This window comes from Antechinus flavipes, chromosome 1, assembly GCF_016432865.1.
Source record: "Antechinus flavipes isolate AdamAnt ecotype Samford, QLD, Australia chromosome 1, AdamAnt_v2, whole genome shotgun sequence".
NCBI lineage: Eukaryota > Metazoa > Chordata > Mammalia > Dasyuromorphia > Dasyuridae > Antechinus > Antechinus flavipes.
In genome coordinates this window covers 325,084,800-325,102,348 of record NC_067398.1, presented here as the reverse complement: position 1 = coordinate 325,102,348, position 17,549 = coordinate 325,084,800, and the positions used below count along the sequence as shown (strand labels likewise).

Genomic DNA, 17,549 nt, shown 5'->3' with positions numbered 1-17,549 from the left:
GGACTTCATTATTCAATAGATTAACAATCTTTTCCAACATGTTATCAACTGCTCATACAAGGATGTTATTTATGCCTTTTCCAAATCACTAGAGGAAAAAAAAAGTTAAAACAGCAAAGGCCAATCTTGCATCTAGTAGAAATCATTTTCAGTTCGGTATAATCAATCATCCAGGTCCAAATTCATCTAAATGTACTATTGTCTGCAGAAGTCCTCAAACTTTTTAAATAGGGGGCCAGTTCACTGTCCCTCAGACTGTTGGAGAGCTGGACTATAGTAAAAACAAAAACTTTGTTTTGTGGGCCTTTAAATAAAGAAACTTCATAGCCCTGGGTGAGTGCGATAATCGTCCTCAGGGCCCGCGGGGCCATAGTTTGAGGACCCTTGCTCTATCACCTTTCTTTTCTCCAGTTTTTCAAAGATTTCTAGAATGTGAGCTCAGCAATCACTTCTGCCTGTTCTTTCAGAACCATATTTATCTGGGGGGTTATGTGTTCTATTATCTCCCTACTGTACATTTTTCTCCTGATAAAGAAAAAAAGGAGCAAAAGAAAAGTTGAATGGTTCTATGGTTCTATCTTCTTTCTACTGTTTCACTACATCAACCCTAAACAGCAATTCTATTGCCTTTTTTTCAGCTTTCTCCTCTTCTCAACATAGCTTAAAAAACTGTTGGGCTTAGTTTTCCTCACTAGATTCTGAGCTTTAGCATTCTTGAAATTCTTCTTACAATCATGCTATATTTCTGGGTTCATTTCCCATTAACCCTCCACATTCTCAATAAGTCTCTGTTCAATTAAAAGACCTTTATTAAACACCCCTTCAATGTTCATCATACTAGGCCCGGGAATACAAAGACAAAAATAACAATCCCTGACCTCAAAGAAATTTATATTCTATCGTGTAAAATAACTGCACATGTATATCACATACAAACAGTTGTGCAATCAAATTTTTTTGTGCCTCCATATCACTCTAAACAACAACTTTTCCTTGTCGTTCAAATTATTAATCTTCAGTATTTCCTGAGATTCTTCTATCCTTCCTTAGCTTATTTTCTTGTATCTTATCTGTGCCCATCCAATTACCTGTCTATGCCTAATGCTTCTGCTTTCCTACTACTGTCTCAATTCATTGCATTCTGGCACCTACCCTTGCCATTTCACTGTTATTGCTCTCAAGGGTCACAAATGAACTCTTAGTTATTAAGTCACATTTCTTCAATCAGTGATTCTTGACCTCTCTTCTACTTTAATATGACTGAGGATTCTTCTCTTCCTTCCAGGGTACTCTTGCCTCCACTGACTTCAGAAACTACATTCTCCTGGTTTTCTTGATCATTAAATGACACCTTCTCTGTATCTATCATTGTCCTCTTTCAAACCTCTTGTTGTGGGGGCTCCCCAGTAATTTTATCTCTTCTATATATCATTTCTCCTATTATAATAACATTAATTTTCATAATTTCAACTCCTATCTTTACAAGGAGTTATCCTTAGTTGTTGCAGTTATCCTTCTCCACATCATGACTGTCTCTTTAGAGATTTTAATAAACATAAGAAATTAAATGGGAATTTTGGGGTAGTTTAAGGAAGCCTCAGACAAAGTTTAGAAACTTAGCAAATAATAATTCTGATCTCTTTTCTGGTATGAATGGGTGGCCAAAACTTTTTATGAGGATTTTCCAGATCAAAGTGGCACTGCTTCCCTAATCTCTATGATGTGGAAGGGCTAACTGTATACCAATTTCCATCTCTGGTCCTGACCAGGATTCTCCAATCTAGATGACTATTACCATCTAGCTTTAGGACATATCAATATGGGAGCTACATAGATGCATTGACAATTAGAACTCCTATCTTTAATTTATTTCTCACTTCTCATTCCCAGTAACTAAAATGTATTTCATATCTGAAACATTTGTCACATATCCACTCTTCTCCCATTTGACCATTTTAGTATATAAGTTCTTACCACCACTTACTGCAATCACCTCCTAATAATCTTCATCTTCATGGTTACTCACCTCAATCCAATTAGATTTTCCTTCATACCACTAGCAAAATAATCATTCTTACAAATACATCTTGCTTTACAACTCAAAAATCTTTGTTGGGTCTCTATTTATTACTGAGAAAAGTTCAAATTCCTTTGCCTGGAATTCAAGGTTCTCTACAATCTTTGTACTTTTCCAAATACATAGCCAGATATCTATAAATAGTAGGCAGTTAACAAACACATTCATTTATTTATCAGTATCTCTGTGGATGTGCACTTTGGAGAATGCAAAAGTTAAAAAGATGCAATCTCTACTTTCCTTCTAAACTCACAATATCTGTGAAGTCTTTCAGGATTTACAATGGATCAGGAGTCAAAAGATGGCTAAATCATAAGACTGCTAATCCTAACTTGGCCACTTATAAAATACTGCATATGAATTTATTCAAATCAGTGGATCTTATGGAACTTTGGTTTCCTCATATGCACAGAAAATACTTTGTTCTATTTGGAACCCATGGTTATTTTATTATATAGTAAAAGCATGTAACATTTTGCTTAAATAAAAATTAAAATTTTATCAGAGATAAAATGATACATATAAAAAGATACAAAAATGTAAATCTAAAACTTTTGTTTCAAAGATGAAAAAACTTTGTTAACAGAGTTAAGTAATCTACTAGTTAATCAATTTAATAAGCACCCAATAGAAAGCCACTAATAAATGGAAAATGTATTTTTTCATGGCATATCATTCTTTTAAAAACATACAGGAAATATAGATGACAAAATACTCCATTCCTGATGACAAAATATTCCGTTCCTATTCCCCATCCTAAATCCTATTCATCCTTCAAGGTATATCTTGTGTTTTATGTCCTCCCTATCCCATAGCCCAGCAGCATTTACTGTATGAGGATTCACTTAGCTCTTAGCACCCTGCAATCTTAATGCATATATCTATATTACCTTCCTGTCTAGATGTAAAGATTCTAACAATAATGATGTTCTCTAAAAATATCAGTATTTCAGAAGACAAGATACATACACACATGAAACATTTATATAACCTTGCAAGCAGAATAAATGAATGCTGTGAATAGTGTAAAAAAGATGAAATCAGTCTGAGAGTATCTCTTGAAAGTAGTAGGATTTGAGTGCTGAAGTGGACAGTACTAACCTATAAAAAGAAAGGGTATTCCAGAAGAAGAAAGAGAATGATATATCTGAAAGGACGGCTGCTCAGTGGAAAAAACAGTAGGAGAGAAATTCCAATAAATAAGATGAAATCAAGCTTTAAAGGGTCTTAACAAGCCAAACTTGAAGGTTTAATCTTTTATGTAATGCAAAGGTACTAGACTCTTAATCAGGGTATGAACTGATGGAATTACTGTTTTACTAAGATCAGTTTGGGGAGAGATCAGGAGGAAGGAAACATTTATTAAGCACTTACTACATGACAGGTACTGTGCTAAGCCCTGGATTAAAACTGGAAAGCCATTAAGAAAGAGTCAGTGCCTAGAAAAAGTAGATCTAAAGGAAGTAAAAGCATAGAGAGGTATGATACGGAAAGGTCTATGCCAAGGACAGCAAAACAGATGTGCTGACCAACTGGAGAGTTCCTGTCCAAGCAGGTAAGTTTAAAAAAAGAAACTAGGGGAAGAAGGGAAAACTTGGTGGTCAGCTTGTATACTCTAAAAAGAACTTTAGGAATATCCTAGTCTAAAACCCATCATTATTCCTTATCCCATCTCAATGAATTTGAAAAAGCAGTTCTGTCCCCTAGGCCTGGAATGTATTCTCTTCCTCACTCTCCAAAAAATCTTTGGCTTTCTTCAAGGCTTACCTTAAATTCTACCTACAGAAAGGTTATCCTGTCTTTTCCCCAGAATCGCTACTATCATCCTATTCCTTTCAAACTGATCTTTCTTGGGAGATGAAGAAGGAAGGGGCAGACCTGTAATTTCAGTGATATGGAAAATTCGGATGTCAAGAATTTCATTGATATAGGGCAGCGAAGTGGTTCAGTGGATAGAGCACTAGTCTCATCTTGAGTTAAATCTGGCTATTGCTAATTGTGTGACCTGGGACAAGTAACTTAACTCTGTTTACCTCAGGTCCTAACATCGTAAAATGAGCTGAAGAAGAAAATGGCATACCATTCCAGTATTTTGGGGGAAAAAACTCCAAATGGGTTCACTTAGTCAGACACAACTGAAAACAACTGAACTACAATGAAAATTCTTAATGAGGAAACTCCAAAAGAGAGTTAGCACAATCCCCTATACTTTCCAGTCTTGCTCCAGTCTCAAGGTATTTTTTTGTAAATACCAACTCCTCCATTTATTACATCCCATTCTATCACCTCCAGAACTTAGTGCCTTCCATTATCCCTTCTTTATCTCTAATTTTAAACCTCTCCTTAGCTACTGGCTACTTCTACACTTTATTTGGCCTTACTCTGCTTTCTTTTTCACTGCTAGAATCCTAGAAAAGCTGTTCCCCTTTATTGTTTCCACTGCCTTACTTTTCTTTCTTGCCTCAATTCTTTGTAATCTGGCTTCCATCTCAACCATTCTATGTTCTGAGGTCACCATTTTTTTTTTAATTGCTAAAATCAATGGCCTTTTCTCAGTTCCAATCCTACTAAATATCAGGAGCTTGACTCTATGGACCATTATCTATCCTTTTTGGAAACATTCTATTCTGAATTTTTATGACACTGCTCATGTCCATCTTTCTACTTTTCTGACCCATTTTTCTCAATTTGCACTGCAAGACAATCTCTCATGTCTTGCTTTCTATGCACTGCCATATACCAGGGCTTTTTGTTCTTCTCTCAGATCCGCTCTCTCATGGTAACCATCAATTCCTCCAAAATCTACACATCTAGCCTTAATCTCTACTAAGCTCCAGTCCTACACCTCCAATCTGGATGTCCCACAGATATTAACTCAACAAATACAAAATACAATATATTATTTTTATCTCTTAACTCATGAGATTTCCTAATTTCCTTATTTCTAATGAGGGCACCATACTTCTAATCACTGGTGTTTAAAAGGTAAGAATCATTCTTATCTCTTCAGTTTTCTTTCCCCCTAGCAATATTCAGTTGCCAAGTCTTATAAATCTCACCTTCTTAATTATCCATCCATTTTATTTTTACTCAAATCATAATCAAAATAGACCAAGTCCTTATCACCTCTCTCCGGCCCTTAACAGCCTAATCACTAAATCTACCAGTGCTCTGCCAGACTCTCCACAACAGTGTTAAGGTAATATCATTAAAGCACAGTTAATCTAACCATGTTACTTCCCTGGATCAAGAAATTTCAGTGATTCAGCAATACCTCTGTGATAAAATGAAAAATACTCTTTGACATTTAAAGCTTTTCAGTCTGGCTCCAACTTATGTTTCTAGGTTGATTAGGTATTAACCCCCTTCCAAGATGCATAATATGGACCTGCCAAACTAGTCTACTTGTCATTATCCATGTGTCCACAAGCATAAGTCTCCTCTGCCTAAAATACTATTCTTCCCTTCCCTCCTCTGTTCCTTGCTGTCTTTAATGTCAACTCAAATGCTACCCGATTTCCCTCTTTGTGTTTCCCTCCCCAAATCACTGCTTATTTATTTTGTACATATACGGTAGGTACAAAGAGGTAACATGGGGCAGTTGATAAAAAGCATAAATTCTGGAAGGCCTGGATTCAAGTTCCACCTTTGATAAGGCTAGACAAAATGACCCTGGCTAAGTAATTTAACAAAACTCTTAGGTTCCATGCACTGAGGCAATTGGGCAACTTTTTAAGATTACAAATTACAAGGGTGTCAATCTGCATTAGTAGAGAGAATTTCCACACACAGGTAGTCCAGACAACAATGAAATCACAGGTTTAGTCTCCATTACCTCTTCTTCATTACTACCAAGTACTTGTTTTGTATCTCTTCCCCTCTCCCCTAAGTATATCCACCCTCAGGGCAATATAAGCAACTTCTTAAACGTTATCTTGCTTTGGCGTGGGTGAACCTAGCACAGTGCTAGGCACATAAAAAGTATTTGATAAATGTCTAGTTTGATTTGCTCTCATTCATAAAAACAAATTAAGGGTTCGTTTCTTTGGAACTCAATTTCATGAGTAAGATTCTTTCCAGCTCTAAATTCTATGATTCTAAGAGAAATGCTCCAATTAGCTATTTCTGAAACACAAAAGGAAAGCATCTTGATAAAAATTTATTTTAACTCAACTTCAGCAAATCAAATTCACTGCCCCTCTGGCTCTCCAATTACTGAAAGGAAGTAGGCAGGAAAATATAAGTCCAGGTGAAATTCCTAGACTCATTACAATGAACTAATTAACAAACCCCTGTTCCCTTTCTCTTGCTCTTTGAGCTTAGCACTTTTCCATTGGTCTATTCTAAAGAAACAGATCATAACCAACTCACTTTGACAAGACAAGTTCCTTGCTATGAACAAGAATATATATATCAAAATTCAAATAGTCACTCTCCCCTGCAAGCTCCAGCCCATGATATTATTCAAGGATACTGTTAAATTCTTTGTTTCTATCCTCTAGTTAGTTTCCCTTCCTCTCCCCTAATTCTCCTTCCTCTATATTCCTAGCTGAAGCCTGTGAACACCTCATATGTGTTAGTCTTCCTAATGTTTATGCAATGCTCATCATAGCAAAGGTTAATTTTAAAATATCTGTTGCGTGATTTCAATACACACTAGATTGTTCTAGAAGCTAGATGGTGTCACATATGTTTCTGTATGTTCAAGGCTATTATTTCCAAGCAGCCCCATCCAGCCCCAAACTTGGTGTAGAAAGCAATTTAACCTTAAATATAGTCAAAATTTTGACCACTCTGTAACTTGTTTTCTATTTATAATGTGATTACTATGAAACAAACTACCTTATAACATTGTTTCACCTGGCCATATTTTCACAAAACCAAGTAACTATTACTTATGAAGCATATTAATTATGAGATATAATTATGCTTATACTAAAGATTTTTTTTAGCAGTTTTTAACAAGGTGAATCACTGCTAGAACAGTCAAGGGATTTTAAATGTGGTAGTGGATATTTAAATATTCATTCATTTCTAAACCTTCTATGCATATAATATTCATGTACACATGATATATATTTTCCTCAAACAGCCTAGAGTGTCACTCCTCCTTACTTCCACTTCCTCTTTCTTAATTTAAGACACAGCTCAAGGATCATCTTTTGCATGAAATCTTTCATTATTCTTTCCAACTTGCTAGTGTACCTATTAAACTACCTTGTATATAACTACATTATATATATATATATATATTTGTATTTCAATTGCTTATATCAGTATACTTATCTCTCCTATTAGACTATAAATTTCTTGTAAGGACTGTTTCATTCTTTGCGGGTATATCCGTAGTATAATGCCTGACTGTTATCAGCTGCTTAATAAATACCTGTTAAATGATTTGATTTCTGGGTTTGTGCTTTCCTTCCAAAGGACCTCCAAGATATATAGCAGTTGATTATAAATACTAAAGATTATTTCTCACAATAATCTGGTAAAAGAGGTAGTATAATTGTAATTTCCTTTTTATAACATTTAAATGACAGGCCTAAAGCAATAGAGTATAAGCATCATCTAACTCCAAGGTCAATCAATGCCCTTTTTCCACAGCTTCAAGCCGTTTCTTTCTATGCACAGTCCACATACAGAACTTGTAACTTTGGAATGTCTATTGCAGATGTTCTATATAGAACTCAAAAAAATCAATTGCCCAAATACAATGCATAGGTTGCCAAGTTTTAAAAAGTAGTAAAACCAACTTTTCATGATCACCCATGTTAAATAATATGGATAATTCAAAATTCAATATTAATTACCTTTAGAATATATTATTTTTCCAGCAGATGTGTCTTCTAATTATTACTTCCTTCAACAGAAATATAAAATATAAACCAGCTGCAAAATTCCAGCATAAAAGATACCATCTGCAATATGTGTGTGTGTCTAACAAAGAAAATTCCAAATATATAATTTCAAAGATTAGAGCTTAATAATTGAAAAAGATTAAAAAGATCTTGTCTAGTTCCCTTCACTGGACAGATTAAAAAAAAAAAAAAAGGCAGACTTCACCTCCTTGCCCAGAGTAACCAGTCTGGAAATTTCTTAGCCAAGGTACAAATTCAAATATAAAAGTTCTGCTTAGTATTTGAAAACCCTTCACAGACCCTCTACCCTTGCAGTTTTCTTAGACCTTATTACATACCTCCTAGCTACTCTATGCTATCTAGCTATCCTAATGTAATTATTGGTAACTCTCACATAATACTTCCTCCATCTCTCTAAAACTTTTTACTGCTTCTTACACCTAGAATACTCTAACACTCCTATTCTCCCAAACTCTCATGACCCGTCTCAAATCCCACTTTCTACAATAGGCCTTTCTCGGTCCCTCCCATAGTTAATGCTTCCAACAGAAATTGAAACAAATTAGCACAGGGAAACTCACATAATCTCCCTATTAGAACGCGAGCTCCATGAGGGCAAGGAGTACAGTTTTATCTTTCTTTGTATCGGAAGGGCTTAGCATAATGCCTGGCAATTTAGGAGCACTTAAAGCCAGTAGAGGGACGAACAGTCAACCTAGAATTCTTTCCACCAACTTCACTCTTTATACATGTTACCTAGCTCCAAAAATGGGAGGCTTTAGGGTAGGTTTTTTTTCTTTTTCTTTTTTTTGGCGATTTACTTATTTTTGTGGGCATTGTGTGTACATGAAGCAGCAGAGTCAAGTCTGTATTCCTAAAATGATCTCTCATTCAGGAGCCAGAAAATAGAGGTCTTAAATCTCCCCAAGTCCTCCTAGAACGACAGGAACCTGCTACAGTTCTCATTAGTCATCTTTCTCCCCACTAGAGATCTGATTTAGCAGCAAGAAGAGGTAAAATAAATTTTCTCCAAACACGTGTTAGATGAATGTGTTAAAAAAAAAAAAAAAAGTAATTCCCATTCAAACATTTTAAAACACTAAGCAAATATTCACACAAGTTTCTATGGCGAAAATAATTCTTAGTCACCGGTGATGGAATTCACTTGCACACTCTACACACGTCCCCCCCCACACACCCCTGGAGGCACCGGGAGAGCCGCTCCTCTTCCCACCTAGTTGGCCCTCCGCCTCCAGAGTGAACACAAAGATGGGTGAGGGGATGTCCTGCCTTCTCCAGAACGGCCCGCGGAGCAGACGGGGCAGGAGGCTCCGCAGGGGCGGGGGTGGGGGGGAGCCCTCCTTTTATCCGCCTCCCAAAGCACTCTCCCGGCACCGGACAGCGAGACTAGTTCGAGGAGACCCGGCAGCCTCTCCAGCTCTGCTCCCCTCCGCGCCGCCACCCCCGCCTCCTCGCAATCTCTGTCTGCGGTCTGTCTGGCAGAGGCGGCGGCGGAACCCCGGGAGGAGTTCTTCTCTCCCTACCCCAAGCTGCCGGACCACCTCCAGAGCCCCCAGGGCCCGCGCCATGTTGGAGAAAGGGGCCGCGGCCCCAGCGCCCCCGTCCGCCTCCGCCGCCGCCCGGCCCCTCCCCCCTCCCATGGCTCACCCGCCGCCCCTGGGACCAGCCCCGTGGCCGCCAGGAGAAGAAACATCTGGTAGCGGGGGGGAACAGTCGCCTTCCCCGCGACGGCCGCAGCCGCCGCGGCCGCCTCCATGGTCCCGCGACGTACTCCGCGTCCGGTCCGTTCGAGGGGCCGGGGCCGCGTCTCGGAGCCCCCGCCCCGAGGAACCGGAGAGCCTCGCCTCGCGCCGCGGCCTCGTTCGGCCCCTTTGTAACTGCTCGGGGGTGGCCCTCCCATTGGCTGCGAGGGACGTCTCGGCCCCGCCTCCCGGCAGCTGCCGAGACTGGAGAACAACAAGAGAGGCAAGAGCCCGGCCCGCAGGGCCGCAGCCAATCCGGGGCCGGAGGGCGCAGGGAACGGCCGGGCCCCCGCCTCCTTTCTAGTCCCTCCACAGGCTCACCCCTCCCACCCCGCCTTCTTCCCGGACTCCCAGAACTCACCCGCCCCTTCCTCAACCCCACCCCCCACCCTGTGTCCCCCAAGCCTGAGGTTTCGGATGGTGCAAGAAGCGGCCGGGGTGGGGGAGAAGAGAGGGGGAAGGAGAAGCAGTGAGCCGTGCATTGGAAGAGGAAGCAGGCGCCGAAGCTAGAGGCTCTAGGGGTCCCTAGAGCTGGGGGAATCCACGGGGCGAGAGCATCTTGCGCTTGCAGAGGGGAAGTGTTTCAGGACTGAGGGCCTCCCTTGGGGTTCTTCACGTTTTGTATACTCTGTATGAGGACGGTGACATCTGCACCCCTTCCTGGGGGACCGTTATCGCCCTTGGCCACTGCAGAGCTGTGCCTAACTCCCAGGCACTTTTCTGTCCCCATTTCCCACCTCCTTCCCCTCCTCCGAGCCCCGGGCCAGTCCCAACTCCGCGGGCCTCCGGACTGCCCACCCCCTCTGCCCACAAAGACGTGACCTCGGAGCCCCTCGTTCTTAACCACTCTTCATTGAGTCCAGAAAACAAAAATGGCCAAGATTGGTCAACCCCGTTTTCTAATAACTGCAGCAGCAGAATAGGGGGAGGATCATCTACACGCGCAATCCTCCTAGGACTTCAAGAGCCCGAACTTCTCCGGTCGTCCTTTTCTATTAAGTCAAATAAACTCAGGAGAAACTAGGAAGGAGTAGAGAGAACATATGCCGAGATGAGTGAGGCATCTAGTTTTGCAAACCACAAGTGGCTAATGTTTTAAACCTACAGTGTTTGCATTACAACGGTTATCCAGAGTGCCTCTTGAGGGAATCTTTGGTTTCCTTAAAAACGAAAATAAGCTGAACTACTTTTCCATTCTTGATTTTCTCGACTGAGAGACACTCCTCCCACCTTCACTTCAGTATGTGCCAAAATAATTTAGCAGCCAGACTTATGATTCTGCAATAAGATACTTTTACTTTCGATACAAATACTATGTAGTTTTTTTTTTTTAAACACAAACTTTAAATGTCTGTTTTCCACTTGATTTAAATCCCATCCCCCTTTTAAAATTAAACTTAATGATCTCTCCTGGCTTCCACCTCCTAGCTTCAAGTCACTTTGTGCATTCCCATCCTCTGCAATTAGCTTTTCCCAACATTCTTTAATATCTTCCCTCGGCATTTTATCTCCAATTTATGTTGTATATATTTTGTTTGTTTATAGTTTGTTGTCTCCCTTATTAGACTGTGAACTCCTTGAGGGCAAGAACTGTTTTTACCTTTCTATTACCAATGCTTAGTACAGTTCCTGCTACAAAATAGGTTTATAAATGCTTTTTTACTTGTTGAATAAGGAACTTGTCTTCATTAATTCTTTTAAAATTTGTTTCACAATAATGTCTTAATAAACGTGGTCAAGAAAACACTTTAAATCTAGACTTTAAAGGCCTAGTAGGTAATGGGAATGATGGTGATTAAGGTTGATGCAAATGAATATAGTTTAATCCTCCCAAGAGTGGCTGGTATTTAAGGAGTTTAATTGTTAAAATAAGTGAATTGATTGGTTCCTGGGACATAAGACAAGGTAGGTGGCAGTGGATAGATTGATAGACTTGGAGTCAGGAAGATCTGAGTTCAAATGGGGCCTAAGATAATCTGTGACCCTGGACAAGTCACATATCCCTGTTTGCCTCAATTTTCTCATCTGAGAAATGAGCTGGAAAAGGAAATGGTAAACTATTCCAGTATCTCTGCCAAATTAGTCACTGAGAATCTGATACAATGGAAGCCTGGGACCAATCTGCTCTCCTTCTCCCTCCCCTTCCCCCCAATTTAGAGACCTTTTTGTGCTGCCTGCTTACATGTGGAGAGAGTAAAGGGAATGACAGGTTTTAGAAATAGGGTAATAGGTTAAAGTCTCAGAAAAATGTCTATTTCCTGATCCTGATTTCCTGCTAATAGAATGTGTTCACGGACCAATACAGTATTACTCTCCCTCAGAAAGTCCTGCATAGACACTGACCAATTGTTATCTCTCCCTGCATCATAAGCCTCTGTCTTACTAGTTTTATTTATCATCAGCTGTTTTGCTTGTCTTCTACACCTGGAACTTCATTCTTCCCCCCAGGATAAAAATCTCATCATCATGCAGATTGATTCAGCTTTTGATATCCAACACTGCCCAGCATTCTCAGGTACCTCTTCCCTCAGATTGAGAAGACTGGTACACTAAGCAGTCCACTCAGAACCTTCCAACAAACTTTTCATTCTCCATCAGTTGCCCAATTTGATTTCCATTTAGGTCTCACATGCCCCAACTCCCTTTCATCTTTTGTGAATTGTCTTTCCTGATAGATTCTATTTGTTTTAATTTTTATTTATATTCCCGGAATTTAAGACAGTGGCTGTCACTTAGTATGTGCTCAATAAATGTTTATCAATTGATGATAGCAGATAAAGTCTCAAATTCTCAAGTTAATTTTCATGAATTGCATCTTTCATGATGATATTTCTGAAAATGCTTCAAATTCATTAGTAAATTTTCCAAGTTATTGGTTCAAAACCAAGTGCCTAGGGTGGTAGTAATATCAGAGTTTCTTGATATAAACAGGTTACTATCCCTCCATATCAAAAAGTCTCTGATATCACTATCACTATAGACCTTGGTTTTGAGCTTGTAATTCTAAAACTTAACTAATGAAATTCTCTATTTTTAGTTCATGAAAATAATAATGTCTCTGTATGTCACATTTCTCTATTTCCCTTTCTGCTGATCCATGAAGAAAAAAGAAGAAGGTGAGGAGAAAAAATAGGATCTTTCCTTAAACAAATTATAAAAAAAGAATAATCAGGCCTTTTTTGGAAGTGAAGGCAAAATCCTACAGAAAAAGAAAGTCTGTTATTTTTTACTTCATGAACATTGATTAGAAATATAGAAACCTTAAGCAAATTAGTATAATTCGTGTAATATCTAGAGCAGGAGTTATTAACTTGAGGTCAGTGAACTTTTACCTCCTTAATTAAAATTATACAGGATATTTCAAAAGTCTTAGTATAGTACAGTTTTAAGCTTTATACTTTAAGGTAATTGTTTTCCTATGTTATATATATTCACATATAAATAATTTAGAAATATTTCATTATTTCCTCAGATACATGATGTGATTGACAGGAATACTTCCAGTTATATAACACACATATGCTCTTTAATCTTCTATTATTCTTGTATGTTCTTGTGCTGGGAATGTTGTCCATCTGTAATGTCTTTCCAAGATATATGTACTAATAGAATATGTTAATAGACAGCTCATCCAACTGCATATATAGATATATAGATATGTAGATATCTACATAGATATACATATACTTATATAAATATATGTATTTATATATAAATACATATATTTATATACACACACACACACATACACACATATGTGTATTTGAAGGTCTGTATCCTTATATATACATATACATACATATAGAAATGATATATAGATCATTATCTAGACACACATTGAACTAATTTAATTCAATAAACTAGATTATTGGGGGACAAGAAGTATTTAATTTTCAACTTTATATTCTCAACATCTAGGAGAATAGTTTATACATAGTAGGTGCTTAATGTTTGCTGGAATGAATTTTTCATTCATATGTTCTTTCCTGCATGGATAGTTAGGCTAATCATCTTTCTTGAGAGACCCTGATTTTCTTTGGGAAACCCTATAGAAGTCTGGGACTTGAGATAATCAACCTCAAACCATCTTCAAATAAGAACCCTTGGAGGACCTCATTATCTAAAGGAAATCTATCTTTTTCTTTGGATTCTGCACAAGATAGCTCCGGTAACAATGGCAAGCATTTTTGGCAGTATATATTTTCATTTTATTGTGCCTCATAGGTTAATAATGAAAACATCGTTGAACAAAATTATTTGTATAGTTACATCTATCAAGGAATCTTAAAAAATATAGGCATAGGGAGCTCCATGTTGCAGCTCTAAATGCCTTTAAATAACATTTTGTTCTATTATCTTAAATGCTTTGTAATTTAAAAAAAAAAAACTGGGCTTATGTGCTCAGTGCATTTCAGTCAATTGTATGGATGTGAAGATGTGATCACGTCTGTAAAGTAGTCTATAAAAGCTTGCCTGTTCCTTTTCATATATGTGTGTGTGTGTGTGTGTGTGTGTATAGTGTGACCTCAAGAAGAAATTATAAAGATAAGCCACTTAAATCGATGACAACTCTATTTTAAACTATTTTAAAAGACCATTGATTCTTAGAAATGGAAATTGAATATGGTGAATGTTGCTAAAACTGATTAATGAGTTAAAGCAGTCACCACAGTGAAGAGCCATAGGAGCTCAGAAGCTACAACAGCCAGCTAACACTTGATCTCTTTGGCAAGCAGAAATAAATGGCAACCAAGAACAACTCTAATTTAGAATAAAGACTTATTTGCTAAATATTGAGTAGGATGGCAAAAGATTGATTATAGGTAGTGTCACACATGTAAGCAAAAACTAATGAAAGGCAAAATAATTCTCCAGAAATCTTACCAAGAGACCCTAGTAAGAGGATTATTCCAATAGCATTTATGGATAAAATTGGAAGAATAAACAGATGAAAAATGGAATAGATTTGCCAGTATCTCTATAGCAATTTGTCACCATTGATTATAGAAAAACCACTACATTTACTTTTTATTAATTGCCAAGTTGCAGAGGCCCTGAAATGTTTTTTAAATAGCATTTTATTTTCCAAATACATGTAAAGATAGCTTTCAATATCCATTCTTATAAAACTTTGTTAAGAAATCTGAAAGATAAACAGAAAACAAAGAATTTTAAGAGTAAAAGAAAAGCCAATCCAGGATTAATTTAATAAATTAAATTTATTATTATTAATAATAAATTATTCATTTATTAGACTGTTGCAGCCTCCAAACCTTCTTTATCCAATCCTTGGTTTTTTGGGGTTTTTTAAATCAACCTTCTCCAGACATTTGAGCTTCAAAATCATCCCTCTGAGAATCTCTATCCCAGGGGCCTGGCCCACACCCCCACTTAGAGTAATCACCATAGCCCTTCTGCCAGTCAACACTAGCCACCTGCCCAGTTCTTATTAATAATAATCCTCATTCTCTAGACCTGGCCTTCAACCAAGATTAAAGCCATTACTTTCCCTCTCCCTCCACAGCTATTTAAGATCTCTTTTGAGGCTTATTCTAGGCAGGATCTGCAGTAACTGCCCTTCCCCCATCTCCCATCATGTTGTTTTTAAATCTCAGGCATTCAGCTTCTTTAAGACTTACACAAATTTGCCTCCTTTAGATGAAACTTCATTCTCCTCAGACTTCCCTACCCTGAACATGAACTGTATTCCTAGGTTGCTATCCTGATTGGAAAAGATTTACTAACCCATTATGATAGAGCATTATTCAGTCATAGAGTGAAAAGAATAGTTAACTGGAAAATAAGGAATCCTAGGTTCCATATCTATGTTATCATTTACTCTTCCTGTGAGTTGGAACCATAAAATATTAGTGCTAGAAAAGAAATAATAGAAAATCTAATTCAGTTACCTCATTTTATATATAAGGGAACAAACTGCTACTCAGTTTCCTCATCCACAACATGGGAATATTGAACAGGATGAGCTTTAACATTACTTTTATTTTAATATACATGTATATTAATTCTTGATTCTATTTTACAGATACACTATTAACTAGTGTATCAATATCTTAAAAAATACACTAATATTTTCTATGAAACTTGAAAAAATGTTAATGGAAAAAAATGTTAAATGCATCACAAAGAGAAGGACCAGATTTTTAAGATCATTACACTAATTTTCCTGTTGTTAAGAACAAATTTCCCTGGGAAATATTTTTTAGTGAGGCTACTAGCCCTGTAGAATGACATATCTTCTATCTTTTCACACCAACATTCAGCAGAATAGTTTGTCTGAAAGTTCACAAATTAAGTCTACATAAGACCATCTCTATACCTTATGATAAGTTGAGATTTTAAATAGATCAACAGGGAAACAGAATTTTTTTTTCCATTTTAGGCAACTTAGTTGGAAGATGTGTGCAAAAGGAATATGCAAAAAAGGATTTAATAATTATATTGCAGTTTAGACAAAAAAAAAAAAATACAGAAGGACAAGTAGATTTCAACATAAAGAAAAACTTTCAAACAGTTAAAGGTAACTATTTAACCAGACCAGAACAACTTCCTCCTTCCCCATTCAACATTTCACATCTTGCTTTGGGCAGAATATTCAAATCAATGCTACTTTTTAGGTTCGACGTGACAACTGATTGTTTTATGAATCAAATTACCTTCCTAGAGTCCCTAGGCCAAAACATCCCTTCCTTGAGGGGAGAGATTATCTCTCTCAGTACTTAATACAATACCTGACACAAAGCAAGTACTTAATAATTTTTAGATTAATTAATTCATTTGGAATTCTTTTCTTTGTTTTTAAGGAGATAACAAGTGTTCTTTCTCTAGAGATCTTCAACCAATGACTGTCTTCAAAGAGGGATTTGTGTCACTGTGTGGTCTTTTCTATCTCTAATATTCTAAGTCTCCAGGACTTTAACTTTCAGAAGAAAGATAGTATGTTGTAGTGGAAAGAATACTATGTTTGGAGTCTGAGATGATGGCCTCCAAATGTTTTGATAGTAGACCTTTGTCAATAGTTTTTTCTCTTTGTGGGTATGTTTGGTGAGAGCAAAGAGGAAAATGATTGCACATTTGCAGCTGATGCCATGGCTAGCTAAGTCTGAATTCTTTTATAATTGGTCCGGGAGAATGATTTCTGACTTTTTTTTTTCCTGTCATGCACTTTATTATTATTATTATTTTTTAAAATAACTTTTTATTGATAGAACTCATGCCAGGGTAATTTTTTACATTATCCCTTGCATTCACTTCTGTTCCGATTTTTCCTTTCCCTTCCTCCACTCCCTGCCCCAGATGGCAAGCAATCCTTTACATGTTGAATAGATTACAGTATATCCTGGATACAATATACATGTGCAGAACCGAACAGTTTTCTTGATGCACAGGGAGAATTGAATTCAGAAGGTATAAATAATCCGGGAAGAAAAACAAAAATGCAAGCAGTTTATATTCATCTCCCAGTGTTTTCAGTGTAGCTGCTTCTGCCCATCTTTGATCAATTGAAACTGAATTAGCTCTCTTTATCGAAGAGATCCACTTCCAGAATGATTTCTGACTTAAGGGAAAAGGTCAACAGCTTGCATGAAGGGTGTTAACTGGGAAAGATTGGAGATGTGCTGTTCTGGCGATAAAGTTCATGATTGGCTATTATAGGAAGGGTGGAAGCCTCCAATATTTCCTCTGTTCATCACATACCTTCTGAAGTCATGCCAATCTGCTCCCCTTCCCAAGGTCTCAGGACTCACTTTGGAGATCACTGATCTTGAAGATATCAATTCAAATCTCAGCTCTGCTGTCTTTGCTATTTACCATGCTCCTTTCTGGACC

At 37.7% G+C, this 17,549-nt stretch overlaps 1 protein-coding gene across 1 annotated transcript in view; it reads right to left on the bottom strand.

The window, feature by feature from the left end:
* The window catches only part of TGFBR1 (transforming growth factor beta receptor 1), a 50,741-nt gene extending 40,644 nt beyond the window's left edge, over nt 1-10,097 (bottom strand). The window contains exon 1 of the mRNA XM_051966724.1: nt 9,607-10,097. Coding sequence (XP_051822684.1) covers nt 9,607-9,859 — 253 coding nt within the window. The 5' untranslated portion in view covers nt 9,860-10,097. The remainder of the gene's footprint in view (nt 1-9,606) is intronic.
* Between the last annotated feature and the right edge of the window lie 7,452 nt (nt 10,098-17,549).